Consider the following 20709-nt stretch of genomic DNA (forward strand, 5'->3'; position numbering starts at 1 on the left):
GGACAGCTGCCAAAAATTCCTTTCATGGTTGTTGAGTCATTGCTTTGCTCTCAGTGCAGTGCTTTCAGTTTCATATTACTCTAAAGCTATTAAAGAGTTGCTTTACTTCTGTCTGGTTGCTGAAGGAAAGCAAGCAAGGCCTAGGATACGAGTGGGTGAAACAGAAGTCTAAACATCTAGTAAGAGACAGAGAAGTTGCAGAACCACTCCAACTAAGCTGAGAAGAAAACAGGTAAGAACTTATTTTTTTCCTCAGAACATCTTTCTCTCCTGTGCTAAAGGAGCCCTGCTCTGGGAGAAGGACACCATGATAAGATTAATGCAGGGATGGGAAGGGATCTGCAAGAGTTCGTTAGTTTTCTAAAAAATGATCAGCATCGTATGATGCAGGGAACCCAAAGCTGGTGCTCTGTGAGGACCTAGAGGGTTTGGATGGGGAGGTAGGTGGGAGGACAACTTGGCAGCAGAGGATATGTATACTTATGGCTGATTCATGCTTATGTATGGCAGAAACCATCACAATATTGTAGAGTAATTTTCCTCTAATTAAAAATAAAATAAAAATTTTTTTAAATGAACAGCATCAAGACAGGCTGCAGCTCATCCTGACATGAGACACAAGGTTGGATGACATCCTGGTGTTATCAAGTGGCAGCATGTCCTGGGTCGTGACTGTGCTTGTGTGGAATTATTGGGCTAATCTGATAGCTTGAAAAATAATGAGTATTGCCCTTCTCTTTGCTGATGTTGTCTATGTTGACTGGGGCACAGTTATATTACCAATGTCTTTCTTATATTTGTTCAATACTGATTTGACTGCAGTTAAGAAATTGACAGGGTGACAAATATGTTATTTTCATGAGAAGGAAATAATAATAAATGAGATGTAGTGATAACAGCCACCTGACACTCTGAAGACAGAGAAAAGCCTGAAAATCAAAGTGAAAGATACAGATTCATCAAGACACCATACTCTTCAGCCCTACTTGTGAACTTTGTTTCAAAGTGGACTTCTTACTTTAGAAATACCACAGGTTTCACTACATTCAATTTCTTGGTGCCAACTCGAGGATGTCTTATGTCTTAGGAGCAGAATTCAACCTCACTACTTTACTAAAAAGCTTCCTCTTTAAAGACTTTACCATGGTGCAATGCTAAAGGCACCATCATTGTTTACTTTGCCCTCTCTGGGCTCTCAAGGAGTTATGATCTTGCCTTCTAGAAATTCTTCCCCTGACTTCCTTGACTTGGCACTAGCTCCATTTATCACCTATCCTGACAGCTCTCTCTCTCCTTTTCAGCTTCCCCCCTCCCTTTTTGCCTCCCCATCCCTCTCTCCTTACTTCTACCCCTCTTCCTTCTCCACTTCTCTTCCACAACATGGGGAAAAAGAACAAAACATAAAACTTAGAATTGTATGGCTGGAAATATAGCTAGTTCCTTTCAGCAACTTTCTTCTCTAGCTCTCCTGATATGCTTCCAGATCTTTTAATCTTTATTTCATTGTCCTTTTTCCCTTACACACACACACACACACACACACAACACACACATATATACAAACAATTTTCAGCAACATGTAGTATTTGCAGTTGTAAGGTTTACCCCCACGTTGTAGGCTATTTATTCTGAAGGTAATAAATTTTAACTTTCATATCTCTTGCTTCCACAAGCCCATACCAAGGTTTTGGAAGGGTCTTGAGCCATGTGTTTCACAAGGTTACATATTTTTTATAAAACTTGCTAAAGTAAGTTCCACTTCTAGAATAGCAGTGTGAGAAGTTCTGTGGACACTTATTCCAGTAGAAATAAGGAAAACTCATGAGAAAAACATGCATTTCAAATCATTAGAAATTGTTCAGAGATATATATATCAAGCAATGAACATTTATACATGAAATTCTTTATTCATAGTAAGAATTAGTGAATAAATAAATAGCAAATCTCTCATACATAGTAAGTACAACAAATCTCTCTGAATCCTATTCTATTTTACACTTAATGTCTAGTATAAATTTTTAAATGAGAATCCAAAAGGAAAGATTTACATGTAAACTAAATGGAAGATTTTGTGCATGAGGGTGGCTGAATGTTGGCTGATAAGTCACTGTCATATCAATATTTTTAATGAACTACTCTGATTGTACTTCTGTAACTTTCCAAAAGGAGAAAGATCTTTCCCTCATCTCTCTCACTATTGACAAACAACTTCTGGCCATGTTGGGGGATTCTATGATTCCTCCTTCTGAATGCAAAATAACCTCATGAAAGTTCTTGATCTGATTAGACTGGAAATTCTAAATCATCCCATATCCTCCCTTGCAGACAAAGGGACATGGCCTCAGAGATCCACATGCCAGGCCCAGAGTGCCTCATTGAGAACATTAATAGGAGACTGCTGGTTAATCCAAAAGCCCTGAAGATCCTGTCTGCCATCAGGCAGCCTGTTGTGGTGGTGGCTATCGTGGGCCTCTACCGCACAGGCAAGTCCTACCTGATGAACAAGCTGGCTGGGAAGAACAAAGGTGAGTGACACCAGCAGAGCCCAGCCAAGTCCCTTCTGTCCACCCACACTCCCAGCATGCAGCACAGTGATGTGAGGAGAGGAAGTGAGAGACCTGGGAGGGATATTGAAAGCTAACTTTCAGTCCACAGTTATGTTCTTATCATCACTATGACCTGAAAGAATCAGCTCACCACTCTTTACACTTTGCCTTAGTTTCTGTTTTAAAAGCATAAATTGTTCCTTTCCTAGAAAGACTAATGTGGTAATAAAAATAGGTAATGTATATAACAATAAACTATAAGACTTTTACAAAGATATTCATATAGTAAGAACATTTTCCACTGATCTTTAAGATTTAAAAAAATGTTTAAATTTGTATTGGCTATCCTTTTTTTTTCTTTTCTTCAACTGTTGTCAGATACATATAACATAAAACTTACCACAAAATTTATCACTGTAACTGTTTTTAAAAATTCTGTGCTATTAAGTTAATTCACACTGTTGTGTAAACATCACCAACATCCATCTCCATAAACTTCCTCCAACAGGAATTCTGTACCCCAATAAACAATAATGCCCCAACCACCTTGACAACCACTCATCTATATTGTATGTAAATTTGACTGGTCTCATACAAGAGGAATTAGACATGAGTGTCCTTTAACGATTGGCTTATTTCACTGAAGATAATGTCTTCAAGGTCCAACAATGTTGTAGCATGTATCAAATTCTCTTCCTTTTAAAGGCTGAATAATTGTATGTGATACTAATTTGTTTATCCAGTCATCTAGTTGATGGACATTTGGACTGTTTCCTTGTTTTGGCTACTATGAATAATGTTACTAAGAACATGGGTACACAAACATCTGTTCATGTTCTCACTTTCACTTTCTTTATACACCAAGAAGTGGAACTGCTGGATCATATGACAATTCAGTGCTCATTTTTTAAAGAAATGGCCATACTGTTTTCCACAGAAAAGTGAAAGTGGAAGTCATTTAGCCATGTCCAACTCTTTGGGATCCCATGGACTGTAGCCTGCCAGGCTCCTCTGTCCATGGAATTCTCCAGGCAAGAATATTGGAGTGGGTAGCTGTTCCCTTCTCCAGCAAGTCTTCCCAACCCAAGAATCAAACCCAGGTCTCCAGCATTGCAGGCAGATTCTCTACCAGCTGAGCTACAAGGGAAGTCCCATTCTGGTGCTTACATTCTGATGGAAATGCAAAACTATACCATTTTACATTCCCACCAGAAATACACAATGGTTCTAATTTCTCCATGTTCTCATCAACACTTGTTATTTTCTGGATTTTTCATAGTGGCCATCCCAAAGGGCATAAAATAGTATTTCATTGTGGGTTTTTTTTTAATAAAAATTATTTAATATTGTCAAATTCATTCAGTGTTAAATTTTCCAACTTTCTTATAAATATTAGTCAACTTTCAGGATTCACTAAGATCTACACTAGTGCTTTTTTTTTAGTACAATTGATTTACAATATTGTGTTAATTTCAGGTGTATAGCAAAGTGACTCAGTTATATCTATATATGTTTCCGATTACTTTCCAATATTGGTTGTTACAAGACACTGTGGTTTTGCTTGGTACATCTCTAATGACTAGGAATGTTGAGCATGTTTTCATATGTTTATTTATCACTTGAATAATTTCTTTGGAGAAACGTATATTCAAGTCCTCTGCTCATTCTTTTATTTGGGATGATCTTTGGTTTGCTTATTTGTGTTGCATTGTAGGACTTCTTTATATATTCTGGATATCAATCCCTTATCAGATTCATAACTAGCAAATATTTTCTCCCATTCTGAGTTATGTACCTAAATCTGTAAAAAGTGTCCTTTGATACACAAAAGTTTTAATTTTGATCAAGTCCAACTTCTGTATTTTCATTTTGCTATTTATGTTTTGGGTATCATATCCAACAAATCATTGCCAAATCCAAAATCGTGAAGTTCTTCTGTGTGTTTTAGCTCTAACATGTAGGTCTTTAAGGGCTTCCCTGGTGGCTCAGAGGTTAAAGCATCTGCCTGCAATGTGGGAGACCTGGGTTCAATCCCTGGGTTGGGAAGATCCCCTGGAGAAGGAAATGGCAACCCACTCCAGTACTCTTGCCTGGAAAATCCCATGGATGGAGAAGCCTGGTGGGCTACAGTTCATGGGGTCGCAAAGAGTCTGACACTACTGAGCGACTTCACTTTCACTTTCATTTTCTTGTAGGTCTTTGGTTCATTTTGGTTAATTTTTGTGGAAGGGATGATTTCTGTCTTTCACCATTCAATATAATGTTGGCTGTATCTTTTTTTAATACAATCATTATTATTATTATTTACTATGTTGAGATCATTTCCTTTTATTTCTAGCTTGTTGATTGCTTTTATCATGAAAGGTATTTAATCTTTTCATGTATTCAATATTCTAATTGCCCTGTTTCTCTGATTGTAAAATTAATACTTGTTGTGGTTTCAGTTCTCCTAAACTTGATTTAAGAGATGTTTTAGGACTTGTTAACTGTCATCTCAACTTCCAGAACCACCTAATATTAAAACTCTACCCTCTCTTTTCCCCATGCCCCCTTGCAGGCTTCTCTCTGGGCTCCACAGTGCAGTCTCACACGAAGGGCATCTGGATGTGGTGTGTGCCTCATCCCAAGAAGCCAAACCGTACTCTAGTTCTGCTTGATACTGAGGGTCTGGGGGATGTGGAGAAGGTAAGGAATGAGGATTCCAATTTGGACTAAGCCCCTTATGTCTGTGTATTTTCTACACTATTCAATTTTCCTTTAAATAAGACCTTTACTTATCCATGTTTTTTCATTTCGGTTTACATGCCATGAAACCAAGTTTAGCAACCAGGGGTCAGGAAAATATTCATAAGGCAGAATCCTAGAAGAAGAGCATGGTGGTCTGTAGACAGTGTTCTAATTAATAAAAGGCTATAACCTGAGCCATATAACCCAGATGCATAATGGTAGAACAAATAAATTCAATGTAATGAATAAAAAATTCAATGTAGTGAAAAAACAAATTCAACCTAATATTATCCTGCAAAGAACTTTAGTTAAGGATTTAGCTTCTGAAGTGCCATACTCATGGATTTAAAGTCTATCAGTACCTCAATGACCTTAGCAAGTTATTCTGATCTATAAAACAGATGTAATAGATCTACACTTGCCTCTGATATTGTTTGGAATATTTAGAAGATAAGAAGTGGAAGGTGTTAGGTGAACAACAATTGTTTAATGAGATAAATACAATTATTATTGCCCCCATATTAAGACAATTGTTCTGTAAAAATAAAGAGAAAAAATTAAATTTGAATTATATTTAAGCCCTTAGAATGTCCACCTGCAATGACAATTTGTTTTGCAACTACCTGCCAATGATCATAAGAGTCCAGTGAGAATCAGGGTAAACCAAAAACACTAATTACAAAACGATTCAAATTTCAAGTCCTATTAACAGTCATTTTTGTCGGATTTAGTTTCTTCTTACAGGTCATTTGTCTCAAAAAAAAAAAAAAACTCTAGTTACATGAGCATCCTTTTACTACTGCTGATCAGGAAAGTGCCATAAGAATGAAACACAATCCTGGTAAAATATGTTCTGATTTTCAGGGTGACAACCAGAATGACTCTTGGATCTTTGCCCTAGCAATACTCTTGAGCAGCACTTTTGTGTACAATAGTATGGGAACTATCAACCAGCAGGCCATGGACCAACTGCAGTATCCTTTTGGGATCCAAACTACATCAAAATCAGAGGGGAGACCAATATTTAGAAAACAGCTTACTGTGAATCCTGGTGAAACAAACACGAGAAATATAAAAAAGAATTCAATGGCAAGGGGAAAATCCTATAACCTACTGAAGAATTGATACTTGGGATACTTGGGTTAAGAACAAAGGAGAAATAAAGGTTTAGTATGTGGAACTAATATAGAATGGGGGGTACTCTTCATTCATGCCAGTTTTCCTTATTTGGCTACTCAGCTATGTGACGGAGCTGACAGATAGAATCAGGGCAAAATCCTCACCTGATGTGGATGGGGTTGAGGATTCAGCTGACTTTGTGAGCTTCTTTCCAGACTTCGTATGGACACTAAGGGATTTCTCCCTAGACTTGGAAGCAGATGGACAGTCCATCACAGAAGACGAGTACCTGGAGAATTCACTCAAGCTTAAGAAAGGTAAAGGGGACTTAGAATTGGTAAACAGATGACAAAACACTAAAAACTATTATTCCTTAGTTTTCTGTCAACAGTTGTCTTCTACTTGTAGTTTCTATTTCTTCTCAAGGGGTGATTACGAAGAAGTAATGATTGTTACTAAGAAGTTACTAAGAAGTAATGCTGAACTAATAGATTTGGCTTTAGATTATTTTTCTCCCTGTTCTAAGAATAAATTTCTTTTTCTTTCACCTTTCCCTGTGCTGTGATTAGATTGATCTCCATGCTTAGGGCTTGTGGTGCTGTAATTAGCCAAAGAGTAGGAGTAGAATGGTCATTTATTTGAAGAAAAGAAATACAAGCACAAACCATGCACAGTTCAGGGCTGGTAAAGGATAGCTACAGGCAAATATTGTCTATTCTAGCCTGCCAGTTGGTTTTGTAAATAAGATTTTATTGGAATAATGTCATACCCATTCATTTATAGTTTCCCTATGACTGCTTTTAGGCTACAATAGGAGATTTGAGTACTCAGAAAAGAGACCATCTGGCTTGCAAAGTCTAAAATATCTATTGTTTGACCCTTTACAGGAAGTGTTTGCAAGACCCCACAGTAGGTAAATTCCTTTTTTCTTCCTCCAGGTACCAGCCCGAAAGATAAAACTTTTAATATGCCTCGACTCTGTATCCGAAAGTTCTTCCCAAAGAAGAAATGCTTCATCTTTGATCGGCCCACTCATAGAAAGAAATTGGGCCAGCTTGAGGACCTGTGTGACGATGAACTGGACTCTGAATTTTTGCAACAAGCTGCGGTCTTCTGTTCCTACATCTTTAGCAATTCCAAAACTAAAACTCTATCAGGAGGCATCAAGGTGGATGGACCTCGTGAGTCCTCTTCCCAATCTTCACTCTCACTGTTAAGACTAGAGGATGGTGTGATAACATCCATGTAGCTTCAACTTTGAAAAATGCACATCTACTGATATTATCGTGATAAATTCTAGGTGGCAACAACATTTCTGTTAGGTTTTATTAGTCAGACTGCATAGTTGAGAAAAGATACAAAAGGCAAAAAATAAAAGCTCTGAGAGCAGACAATTGTCCTAGTAAACTGGACCTGCCCTGTCCAACATGGTTTTCACCAGACAAGGGTGCCTATCTAAATTTAAATGTAGCTAATAAAAAAATACAGAAATTTAACATTCTGATCACACAGCCATGTCTCAAGGGCTCACACTACCTGAGGCTAGTGGCTCCCACCCTGGACAGCACACACAGAATACTTCAATCATCACAGAAAATTCTCCTGGACAATGTTCTGCTAGAATAAACAAAATGGAGGACTCATTTTGATTTGCTCCACAAATATTAATCAAATGTTTCCCATGGACTTACCAGGGCTGATGATACAGACATAAATGAGAGAAATATGGTTTCTGGCCTAACAATGCCTGCTGCTAAAGTGAATGCACTGAATGAATGCAGGACTTCACTATCTAGAACAGAGGTTCTCAACCTCTGATATATTTATGCCACTTGAGGATCTTGCCAAAGAGGAGGGTCTAAGTCAGTCAAACTGGGACAGAGGCTGGGAGTCTGCATTTTTAGCAGGTTTTCAGATGCTGCTAAGGCATTGATGCTGTAAGACAAATGGTTGGTAATAGACATTAGAATTCCTCAGAAGAGAAAGTTTCCTCACTCTGTGTAAAATAAACATCATCATTTGTTCTCTACTGTAGGTCTAGGGACCCTGGTGCAGACCTATGTCAATGCCATCAACAGTGGAGATCTGCCCTGCATGGAGAATGCAGTCCTGGCCTTGGCTGAGATTGAGAACTCAGCTGCAGTACAAAAGGCCATTGTCCACTATGACCAGCAGATGGGCCAGAAGCTGCAGCTGCCCACAGAAACCCTCCAGGAGTTGCTGGACCTGCACAGGGCCACTGAGAAAGAGACCATTGAAGTCTTCATGAGGAGTTCCTTCAAAGATATAGACCAATTATTTCAAAAAAAATTAGCGGTAATTTTTTTCTCAAGTTTATACAGCTTAGGTTCTTAGAAAGTAAAATAATAGAGGAAAATGAGATGGGTGCTTACTTTGAGAAAAGTAATACTCACTAGATATTTAAGTGGTGAAAACCAATCTATGTTACATAAGAAGAACCAGTTTTATTATGATATATCTTATTATGCACTGAAACTTTTTTCTTTCATGAATAAACAAATATTCTTCCCTATAGTTTCATTACATGCATATATAAGTAGCAGAGCTTCTAATCAAATTACATGCTCATTGTTATCAGACTCACTGGATATTTTGGCAATAAAGAAAATGTTAGTTTTAGTTATCACAAGCAGACTTACATTGAGCCACATTAATTTCATATGCAGTCACTGATCCAACGTGAAAAGCTGGAGTTTTACTATATAGCTAGTAATCACTGCTCTGAAGGTTACCCCATGGTGAAAGGGCTTTAGTAGAAAGTCAGAATCTGGAGGAAGGATATGGTCCTGTTGAGTGCCTATAAGTCTGTCTAGGGGTCAGAGACCTTTTTTACTTTTATTTTTTTTCAGAAGCTTTTCCAGAAATTTCAACATCAAGCTAACATCTTTTCACTCCTCTGTTTATTAACACTTCCTATTGTTTTGCATTAAAGGCCCAGCTAGACAAAAAGCGAGATGACTATTGTGATCAGAATCGTAAAGCATCATCAGATCGTTGCTCTGCTTTACTGAAGGATATTTTCAGTCCTCTAGAAGAAGATGTGAAACAGGGGATTTATTCGAAATCAGGGGGCTATCGCCTCTTCATTGAGAAGATGCAAGAGCTGAAGAAGAAGTATCTTCAGGAGCCCAGGAAGGGCATACAGGTAAGCAAGGTTGATACACTCTCATTCAATAAACACTGCAAGGAGCCTGTTACACCAGGTATAACCTATGTGCTCATCCAAGAGTCTGCACTCAATTAACAACTGAGTTATAAACTGGATTACCAGATGTATCCAAAATTTCAAATAACGTCATCATTTATCTCTCTGACTGTGGCTCCCTTCAACCCCACACTTCCCTCCCTCCCATTCTCCTTCTACCCCCTTTATTCAGATCCACTTTCTCCCTGATGCCTTCATTCTCCAACAAGCTCATGCCATATGGGACCACAGCACCAAAAGCTCCAAAATCAGAGCTCTCAGTCAAAAGAACAGAGGATTACTATTTACATATATATCAGCCTCTTATAAAGGATTCTGCTTGGGAGGGCACCTTGCTTGGCCAGTCTGGAGCACGTGCTCAGCCCAGTGAAAGGGAATCTGATCACCAGGCACACCAGGGCCAAGAGGAGCAGTTCCTAGAGGGAAAAGTGATGGGCAAACAGAAATAAGTGCTTACAGCCATTTCCTACTACTAACCCCATTTTTTCCGGGTCCCAGGCTGAGGAGATTCTTCAGGAATACTTGAAGTCCAAGGAGTCTGTGACTGATGCAATTCTACAAACGGACCAGACACTTTCAGAGAAGGAAAAGTTGATTGAAGGTGATGAGCTAGTCAAGAGACTAGAGAGCCCTGAATGCTCTTAAAAGTTCTAACTAACTCCGCTGGGTGAACCTAGGAGCCTCAAACTGTAGCAACAGGATAAAAGATGCCTCTTACTTGCTAAAGTCATTTCTGAGTAGGGCATATGAAGTCAGTAGCAACAGTGATAGGTAACTTTAGATGGAAGTAAGAAGCAACTTGGTCTCCACATAGATTTTTTTTTTCCTCTTCCTCCTGACAGTGGAACGCATGAGAGCTGAATCTGCACAGGCTGCAGCAAAAATGCTGGAGGAAATGCAAATGAAGAACCAGCAGATGATGGAACAGAAAGAAAAGAGCTATCAGGAACATGTGAAACAACTGACTGAGAAGATGGAGAGGGATAGGGCCCAGTTACTGGAAGAGCAAGAGAGAACTCTTGCTCTCAAACTGCAGGTATTTAATTGCAACACCATGTGGTTCCTGTTATTCTGTTTTCCCACCACACTCCCTGTTCACAAATGTGGCACAGCAGTGAGAACATGAAACCCAGAAGAAAGACCTTGCTTGCTCACTTGTACTTTTCAATCTTTTTTTGCCTGCCTGAACTGGCCCCTATAATATCTCGTTGTAAAAGATTTTATTGCAGCTATGTCATACCCAGTCCTTTATCACTGTATCTGTCAATCAGTAATAGCTGTTATCTGCCAGGCATTATTTTTTAAAAATGGTCTTATCCTATCTCTTACTTAGTACTATACGAAGCAAGAACTGTTATGGCCCTATTACTTTGGAAATTAAACAGAGGTTCAGATAAGACTAAATAATTTTATTAGGTCACAACGCTTGGAAAGATACCTGAACTGTCTTCACTACTTAGAGGAATCTATGATTTCTTTTCCTGTCACACCTGGGATGAATTTTAGCTCTAAGGGAAACTTCATAAGTAGAAGGATTCCTTAACTCTTACACCACTGTATCCATCTGTTACTCCTACTTTTTTTCTGTTCCCTGCTTCTAGTATGTGTTAAGTTGGGAATTATGTGGAGAAATTCGCTATGGTCAAGTCTGGTACCCTGATACTCCCTCACCTATATTTTGCTCCCACAGCCACCAAATTGTGGAAGCTTAGATCAAATTTCCTGATCTAAGATTCAGACTGCATCAGATTTTTAAAATTCTTCTTTTATTTCTATATTATATGTGTATGTGTGTGTATTTAAAAATCAAAATGCATAGATTTGAAGTCAAACATTTCATTAAGATTGCCCACAAAGCTTGTATACAATTAATGGAGAAAAAATTAGAAGGATAATTGAGATTCATCACCATATCAGGAGATATGAGTCAAAAATATTTCTTAACTCAAGAAGACTCAGGAAAAGTAATCACAGAGCTAGAAGGCTCAAGAGAAAGAATAATGAAAATTAATGATGGAGAAAATTTCAAGAAGACATTAAATTTTTTTTTAATCTATGAAATGTGGAAACTAGACAGAAGTTAAAGATTTTCTTAATGATACATGTTATTTAGTCTCCATTTGTATTTTTTTTAGGAACAGTCCCGACTACTACAGGAAGGATTCCAAGGAGAGCAGAGACGACTTCAAAATGAAATACAGAATCTCCAGAAGATGATGAAGGAGCCAAGGCACCCATGTGTCCTAAGCTAAAGAATTAAAGAATAGAGCTTTCCTGGTAACTCTTATCAAAGGCATTACTCAAGAAGTTTAAAACTAAGAAAAGTGTCACCATATTTGATAATATTTAGGTTTTGCATTTTTATTACAGTAAAATTTGCAAAGACATGCCACACTATAATTGAAATCACGTGCATCTTCCTCACAATATTGTCAACTGTGTAACAAGATGCATTTTACCTCTGTGCCAGCACAGGAGACATCATAAACTAATACCATCAGGAGCTTCTTCTTCCAGATGACCACTAGTTAGACAAGTGGATACTGAGCAAAGTCTTAGGTCAAAGTCTTGGGACATAGTTGGTCATGACTTTGACCAAATACACAAGAGGTTCCAATATCAGGGACAACCATTCTAGCTTCTTAGAGAAGATAGTATATGGTGTCCCCTTGTTTCCAGACTGCACAGTCTGTCAGCAGTGATGTGATTCCTGGGCCTGGGAGTGGGCAATGCTTAGTGGTGAATTTCAAGCTAAAGTAAATACCTTACATAGTGATCTAGAATCTCTACAAAGTTTTCACAGGAAGACGGAAGAAGCCTTTAGTATGATTATAACTTGGATCATAAATAAATGGGCTAGAGAAGGAAACTTTTCCTTCTTGCTCAATTCACTCAGATTAGAATTTAATGGGACTCTTTAGAATTTTAGGTGACGCTAAACATAGTAACAGGATGACAACTATACATTGTGTGTGTTTGTAGCAATTTATAACTTGCAAAGATGAACTTAAAATGATGACAATGTGTTAGAAAACTGAGCTAAATTAATTATTAGATTGTTTATAACCTTAAACTTTAGGCTATCTTTTCCCAATTCTTAAGAGTCGTACTTGAAATCCTGCTTATTTTTCCCCAAGACAATAATGGGTTGTTTTTTACTTCTTTTGACCAGTAAAATACTGCTCTTTGTATTACTTAGGACTTTATCACAATTGTCTTTTTTTTTTTTTTCTTCTAACATAAATTTATTTTAACTGGAGGCTAATTACTTTACAGTATTGCATTGGTTTTGCCATACATCAACATGAATCCACCACGGGTGTACACATGTTCCCCATCCTGCACCGACCTCCTAAGTATGTGGTGGAAGTTTCTTAAAGCGATGAAGAATTATTTTCAATCTGGAAATAAATTATACTTCACTGAACTTTACACTCCTGATTTTTTTAAATTATTTCACCAAGAAAATAATGTTTTACTTTATATAGCCGTATATTGGCTAACTTTATTGTAAAAGATGGGATAGTAACTATTCATGACTTTGTGAGCCATATGGTCTCTGACTCAGCTGCTCAACTCTGCCATAAAGCAGCCATCGACGATACATAAATGGATGGCATGGCTATGTTTCAAGAAAATACTGTTTTCAAAAACAGCTGGTACCCATAAGCCATAGTTTGCAGATCCTTGCTTTATGTAATAGAAATACTAGTCAAAATTCTATGAACCTGCCTTATGTTTCTTGCATTTGTAAGGAACATATGAATTAGATCGTATATGTGAGCATTGTGAAAAGATTATGCAGTGTTTCAAAATATTACATGATAAGAGAAAAGCAGGGACGCAGCTAATGCCACTGAATCTATATTAATAAACCTGCTTGTTTTGGGACTTTTACTCTACTGAATCCCCTTTGCTCCCATCAGGATTGAGAATGCCTCCTTCCATAATTGGGCAAGTGCTGATAAGCAGTACTTCCTTACTCAAATTGCAACTTTATAGGAAACCACATGAGACTCAAAGCATATTAGAAGCAGTATTTATGTAGATAATTCTTTGTACTTTCCAAGCTGAGCTGCAACAATGGAGTAAGTCAAATACATTTTTATTGGTTGAACAGACTTCATGATAGAAAAGAATAACTGTTCCTTCAAGATCAAATAGTGGTTTCTTTACTAATCATTTAAAAATCAGAAAACTAAAGCTAAACTAAATTAGGTAGCTTCTTCTCTAGAATGGTAGCAAGAGTTTCTTTAACAGATTCCAAATCATCTAACCTCTGGTTTAACACTTTTTCTATAATATCTCCAGGAACAAAATCCAGCTGTCTTCCCAAGGAGGCATGTTACTTTCACCAGCGGTCCTTAATCTAGCTAGGCATTAAAATAAATGTATTAAGTATAAGGATTCTCAGGCCCCTACCCTTCCCCTGACTTTGTGATATAGTAGATCTGATATGGGTCATTGAGAAGTATAATGACAAAGCCACAATTCAAGGTGATACACTTTCAATCTGCCAAAGATACCCTATGTTAGAGCCCCTATTTGCTGACCCTTATGGGGTTTCTGTGTCAAAATTCTTTTTAGCCTAGAGAAGTATATTTTCTCTAAGTGACACATTATTACTTTTCCTTCTATGAGTTTATATAGGAAATATAAGTTCCACTGATCTAGAGGAAGGGAACACACCATAAAGTGATCCTGGCAAAATATTAACAGCAGAAATCCCTGCCCTACTTTGTCCAGGGTCAATAATCTATTAGGCCAATGAAAATGTATTTACTAAAACACACAAATATAAAGATTTAAGAAATATTTTGAATACTTGATACATAAAGAGATAAATTAAAAAAACATTACCACAATAAATGCATAATTTCAACAACTTAGTTCAGTTCAGTTCAGTTCAGTTCAGACCCTGTCATGTCCGACTCTGCAACCCCATGGACTGCAGCACACCTGGCTTCCTGTCCATAACCAACTCCCAGAGCCTATTCAAACTCATGTCCATTGTGTTGGTGATGCCATCCAACCACCTCATCCTCTGTTGTCCCCTTTTCCTCCCGCCTTCAATCTTTCCAAGCATCAGGGTCTTTTCCAATGAGTCAGTTCTTTGCATCAGGTGGCCAACGTATTGGAGTTTCAGCTTCAACATGAGTCCTTCCAATGAATATTCAGGACTGATTTCTTTAGGATTGACAGGTTGATCTCCTTGCAGTCTAAGGGACTCTCAAGAGTCTTCTCCAACACCACAGTTCAAAAGCATCAATTCTTCGGCGCTCAGCTTTCTTTCGAGTCCAACTCTCACATCCATACATGACCACTGGAAAAAACCGTAGCCTTGACTAGATGGACCTTTGTTGGTAAAGTAATGTCTCTGCTTTTTAATATGCCATCTAGGTTGGTCGTAGCTTCTCTTCCAAGGAGGAACAACTTAGTGAAACAGACTAATTTCTCAAAAAGCGCCAACTACCAAAACCCACCTAAGTTGAAGTAGTTGACCTGAATAATCCTATAGCTTCTAAAGAAGTTTATTTTTATAGTAAAAATTTAAAAACTCTGATGTGATATCAGTAACATAGTGAAATAGGAGATCCTAGCCCTTGCTGGGAACATTTAAAAAATGCTATTAGGGCCAAAATACCTTTCTGAGACCTCCAATCAAGAATAATATGCTCCAGAATCCAGTTAAGAATTTGCAACAGCTCAGATGAGCACAGGAGACTCCCAGGTTGTGCTAATGGTAAAGAATCCACCTGCCAATACAGGAGTTGTAAGAGATAAGGGTTTGATCCCTGGGTTGGGAAGATCCTCTGGGGAAGGGCATGGCAACCCACTCCAGTTGATTGGCTGAGTGGATTTTTCTAGGTTCTGAGCTGTTCTGGCTTAGGGGGGAGGCTGATGTTATTAAAGGAAAACTGCTCCTCTTACCTATTTCAGAGAGACTTCTCAGTTTGTGCTCATCTGCATGCTAAGGCAGTTCAATCATGTCTGACTCTTTGCAATCCCATGGACAGAGGAAACTGGTGGTCTACGGTCCATGGGGTTGCAAAGAGTTGGAGACAACTGAAGCGACTTAGCACGCAGATGAGCACCAACTGAGAAATCTCTCTGAAATGGGTAAGAGGAGCAGTTTTTCTTTAATAACATCAGCTTCTCCCCTAAGCCAGAACAGCTCAGCACCTAGAAAAATCCACTCAGCCCACAATTTTGCCCTTGGGGGTAAAGAACAAGTGAAGCACGCAGCCAACTTTCCTAGACTTTGCCAGTGCTGTTCAGGAAAACTATTCTTGTCTCACCTCCCTCAGAGTTCTGGGGTAACCAAGTTGGTTTCGACCCCTGGGGGAAGCTAAGAACAAAGAAATGGGAGCAGGAGCTCTCAGCAGCCTGCATGGCTCTGCAGGACTGAGAGAAGGTACACAATTCTGAGACTTGTCTTTCAAGACAAAGGAAAAGAAGTAGAGCTTGACCCAACCTCCTGCCATTCCCATAAATGCTGTCATAGGAAAAAAGGAATCAGAGGCTCTCAACAGCTGCAATGGCTCTGTAGGTAAGGAAAAGACACATGATCCAGAATCTTCTCTATCAGGTAGGAGGGAAAGCAGTGAAATCTGCACCCAAAGATTCAGTATTTCATTACAATAACCTAGGGAAAAGAAGCAGGAGGTTATGGTGGGCTGCACAGCTCTGTGGAATTAGGAGGTGTACAACCCTGCAGTTTCTCCCCCAGGAAAGAGGGAGAGAACAGAAGTGGGTGGTGTCTAACACAACAGTCCATCAGAGCTCTGCTCCAGGGAAAAGGGAAGACAGCTTACAGGCATTGGCTGGAAAACAATGCTCTGTGAAATAGGAGTGTATATAAAGTTGAAACCGATAGCTTTCAGTGAACAGTGTCGGATTCATGATCTCTGAAGAAGAGGTTCAATTCAGTTCAGTTCAGATCAATTGCTCAGTTGAGTCCAACTGTTTGCAACCCCATGGACTGCAGCACACCAGGCTTCCCTGTCCATCACCAACTCCTGAGGCTTGCTCAAACTCATGTCCACTGAGTAGGTGATGCCATCCAAACATCTCACCCTCTCTCATCCCCTTCTCCTCCTGCCTTCAATCTTTTCCAGCATCAGGGTCTTTTCCAATGAGTCAGCTCTTCACATCAGGTGGCCAAAGTATTGGAGTTTCAGCTTCAACATCAGTCCTTCCAAGGAATATTCAACTGATTTCCTTTAGGATGGACTGGTTGGATCTCCTTGCTGTCCAAGGGACTCTTAAGAGTCTTATGGTGTCTCAAGCTTACAGTGTGTGGTGTCAGATTCGTGATCTCGGAAGAAGAGATGGGAAGGAGTTTATGAGAGGTGTTGGAAATGTCAACTGTCTTGATTGTAGTGATGGTATCATCGGTATTTGCATATGCACAAACTCATCAAGATTTACACATTAAATGTATGCAGCTCTCTATAAGCCCATTATACCTCAATAAAACCATTTGAAAACTTCTGGGAAACAATTCTATAGGTCCAGATGGTCCCTTAAGAATAGTGAATTTTATCAAGAATTTAAAGAAAAAAATAACACCAATTTAAAATGGAAAAGGAAATATTTCCCAATTTATTTTACAAAGCAGCATTATTCTGGTACCATGATCAGACAAAAACAGCTCAAAAAAAAAAAAAAAAAACTACTGACCATTAACCTCAACAAAATATTAGCAAGTCAAATCCAGCAATATATAAACATAAGGAAACTCAATCAATTGGGGTTTATAATGTGAATGCAAGAGTGGTTCAAAAATATATTAATGTAACTCACCATATAACAGTATGAAGAAAGAAAACCACTTAATTATATAAATAGATGCAGAAAAACCTTGACAAAACACCTATCATGATAAAACTCACAGCAACCTAGGAGTAAAAATCAACTTCTTCAAGCTGATCGGCGGCATCTACAAAAAACCTATTGCTAACATCAGTTTAATGATGAAAAAACGGAGTACTTGGCCCCTACTAAAGGATAAAGCAAGGGTGTCAGTGTCTGTCAGTGTCAGTTGTCTCACCACTCTGGTTCAATGTTACACTGAAAGTCTTAGCATAATATGGCAAGAAAAGGCATTTAGATCAGAAAGAATAAAATCAAATGTCCTTATTCTCACCCAAGATCATCCATATAGAGAGTCTCAGGAAATTGACCTCTTAGAACTAATAAGTGATTTTAACAAGGTTATAACATACAAGATCAACACACAAAAATCTATCTTCAACTGTATTTCTATATACAAGCTATGAACACAGGAGACCAAAACTGAAAAATTAATGCCATTTATAATAGTTACCAAAAAATGAAATACTTAAGGTATAAATCTAACAAAACCTGTACACATTCTCTAAGTTGAAAACCAATTAAATACCAAGAGATTACAGGATAGATTCCATCTCCCTAGGAGTTTTTACAATAACCCTTCCACTCACTGCAAAGTAGAAGGTTTAAGACACTTTTCTAGAGTCAGCCCTGAGAAAAGCATGTTCCTAACACTGGCTAAGTTCCAAGGAGAAATAAAAATATGTCCATTGTTGTGTTGGGATTTTATCCAAATTAAAAGAGGAAAAAATTTGGGTTAGAACTCAAAATGCCAAATCATTTGCCTGCCGTATACAAACACACATATCTCACTCTTCCCATCCCACTGGGAGATCCTTGACAGAGAGCCAGTCACAGAACACAAGACAGGCAAACTCGCCCAGTTTTCATTATGGAGATTTTTTCCAACCTAACTCCAAAACAATCCCTCTAGAAAGATTTATGGCCTAACTTTATTTTCTTGGGCTCCAAAATCACTGCACATGGTGACTGCAGCTATGAAATTAAAAGATGCTTGCTCCTTGGAAGAAAAGCTATGACAAACCTAGACAATGTATTAAAAAGCAGAGACATCACATTGCCGAGAAAGGTCTATATAGTCAAAGCTATGGTTTTTCCAGTAGTCATGTATAGATGTGAGAGGTGGACTCTAAAGCCAAGCAACGAAGAATTGATACTTTTGAAATGTGGTGCTGGAGAAGACTCTTGAGAGTCCCTTGGACTTCAAGGACGTCAAACCAGTCAATCCTAAAGGAAATCAATCTCGACTATTCATTGGAAGAACTGATGCTGAAGCTGAAACTCCAATACTTTGTTCACCTGATGTGAAGAACTAACTCACTGGAAAAGACCCTGATACTGGGAAAGATTGAAGACAGGAGGAGAAGGGGATTACAGAGTACAAGATGGTTCAATGGCATCATGTACTCAATGGACATGAGTTTGAGCAAGTTCCAGGAGATGGTGAGGGACAGGGAAGACTAGCATGCTGCAGTCCATATGGTCACAAAGAGTCAGAAACAATTGAGTGACTGAACAACAAGAAGAAAATTTAGATGAGACTATGTGGAAAACAGGAATTGCTCAGACTAAAGGGATTCATCCATTCAAAATATTTGTTAAGGACCTACCAGGTACACTGCCAAGGACTGCAAAACACAGCTGAAGTTTCTCTCTTAAGGAGCTAACAGTCTAATGGTGAACACAGGTATTAAACAAATAAATACAGGAAATTAAATACCCAGGAAATTGAGGGGAGGGCATTTCTATGATTTGGAATGAGTTGATCTAACCACCTACACCAAGCCATACTATGTCTTAACTAGGTTTCCCCTTATCAATCAACTAGTAGGAAAAAATCAAAATTGGGAGGGAGAAATAGAAAGAGAAACAAACTTTGGAAACAAAGGGTCTATCACAGGGCCCCAAAACATAACAGTGTGTCATGCACTCAGCTTCTATCTTTTTGAGGCAATTGGTAAAAGAAATGAAAAAAGCAATGAGCCCCATCTAGTGGCCAGTATTTTAAATTTTCTTCATCATATTTTTTTTGTTTGTTTGTTTTTTTAAATTTTATTTTATTTTTAAACTTTACATAATTGTATTAGTTTTGCCAAATATCAAAATGAATCCGCCACAGGTATACATGTGTTCCCCACCCTGAACCCTCCTTCCTCCTCCCTCCCCATACCATCCCTCTGGGTCGTCCCAGTGCACTAGCCCCAAGCATCCAGTATCGTGCATTGAACCTGGACTGGCAACTCGTTTCATACATGATATTTTACATGTTTCAATGCCATTCTCCCAAATCTTCCCACCCTCTCCCTCTCCCACAGAGTCCATAAGACTGTTCTATACATCAGTGTCTCTTTTGCTGTCTCGTACACAGGGTTATTGTTACCATCTTTCTAAATTCCATATATATGCGTTAGTATACTGTATTGGTGTTTTTCTTTCTGGCTTACTTCACTCTGTATAATAGGCTCCAGTTTCATCCACCTCATTAGAACTGATTCAAATGTATTCTTTTTAATGGTTGAGTAATACTCCATTGTGTATATGTACCATAGCTTTCTTATCCATTCATCTGCTGATGGACATCTAGGTTGCTTCCATGTCCTGGCTATTATAAACAGTGCTGCGATGAACATTGGGGTACACGTGTCTCTTTCCCTTCTGGTTTCCTCTTCATCATATTTTATCACTCCTGAAACCTCTTAACTTTGTACATATTTATTGCCTAACTCCCTCAGTAAAATATAAGCTCCAGGTGGGCAGAAACTTTCTCTATTTTGTTTATTATGGAATCAGCAGGATCTAGAAGGTTGTCAAATACATAGTAAACCCTCCCATACAATAAGAATTTTTAAACACATGAACGAATATTTTATACACAGCATTTATCATCCCAACTGCATTCCTGATGTTTTTCCCTGAAAGTTTACCATTTGATTATTTAGCATCATATTGAATGTTCCCAGACTTTGATAGCCATTTGTATCCTTGTACCGTTTAGGAGTGAATCTTCTTCTTTCTCTCCACAAAGGATTTCTTCGGTATCCCTTCTTTAGAGACCTGGAGAACTAGGTGTCAGTTTATGTCCTACCATCGCTCTGGGGAACTACCTGGCATAAAGCATGAAGTACTGACTTTGGACCAGCAGCATTGCCAAAAGGACACTGCACACCAGGGCAAATTGAGGGGAAAAGGCCAGTAGCCAGAGAGCCCTCCAGGAGC

The 20709-nt window shown here is 38.5% G+C and overlaps 1 protein-coding gene and 1 long non-coding RNA gene across 6 annotated transcripts in view; one reads left to right on the forward strand and one right to left on the reverse strand.

Annotated features, from left to right (window-relative positions):
- The window catches only part of LOC112585629, a 68943-nt gene that overhangs the window by 38061 nt on the left and 10173 nt on the right, over positions 1-20709 (reverse strand). Inside the window, exon 1 of one of the 2 annotated variants that reach the window (XR_006551822.2) lies at positions 6557-6694. The exons of the other annotated variant lie outside the window; for it this stretch is intronic. This is a non-coding gene — a long non-coding RNA (uncharacterized LOC112585629). Of the gene's footprint in view, positions 1-6556; positions 6695-20709 lie in introns of those variants that run through there. 2 annotated transcript variants of the gene reach the window in all.
- On the forward strand, positions 74-16775 carry LOC102391402 (guanylate-binding protein 1). Of its 4 annotated transcripts, none has more exons than XM_044944735.2 (12): positions 74-232; positions 2326-2525; positions 5104-5231; positions 6138-6247; positions 6513-6709; positions 7331-7573; positions 8428-8708; positions 9346-9558; positions 10117-10219; positions 10461-10654; positions 11754-11895; positions 16737-16775. In XM_044944735.2, the coding sequence occupies exons 2-11, from the start codon at positions 2336-2338 to the stop codon at positions 11868-11870; spliced, it is 1776 nt and encodes a 591-aa protein (XP_044800670.1). In that variant the 5' UTR covers positions 74-232; positions 2326-2335; the 3' UTR covers positions 11871-11895; positions 16737-16775. The 4 variants fall into 4 exon arrangements, with proteins under 4 accessions (XP_044800670.1, XP_006074926.2, XP_006074925.2 ...); XM_006074864.4 differs by lacking the exon at positions 16737-16775 and adding an exon at positions 12895-13045; XM_006074863.4 differs by lacking the exon at positions 16737-16775 and having other exon boundaries at positions 11754-12812.

The sequence above is a fragment of the Bubalus bubalis genome, chromosome 6 (assembly GCF_019923935.1).
Source record: "Bubalus bubalis isolate 160015118507 breed Murrah chromosome 6, NDDB_SH_1, whole genome shotgun sequence".
Classification (NCBI taxonomy): Eukaryota; Metazoa; Chordata; class Mammalia; order Artiodactyla; family Bovidae; genus Bubalus; species Bubalus bubalis.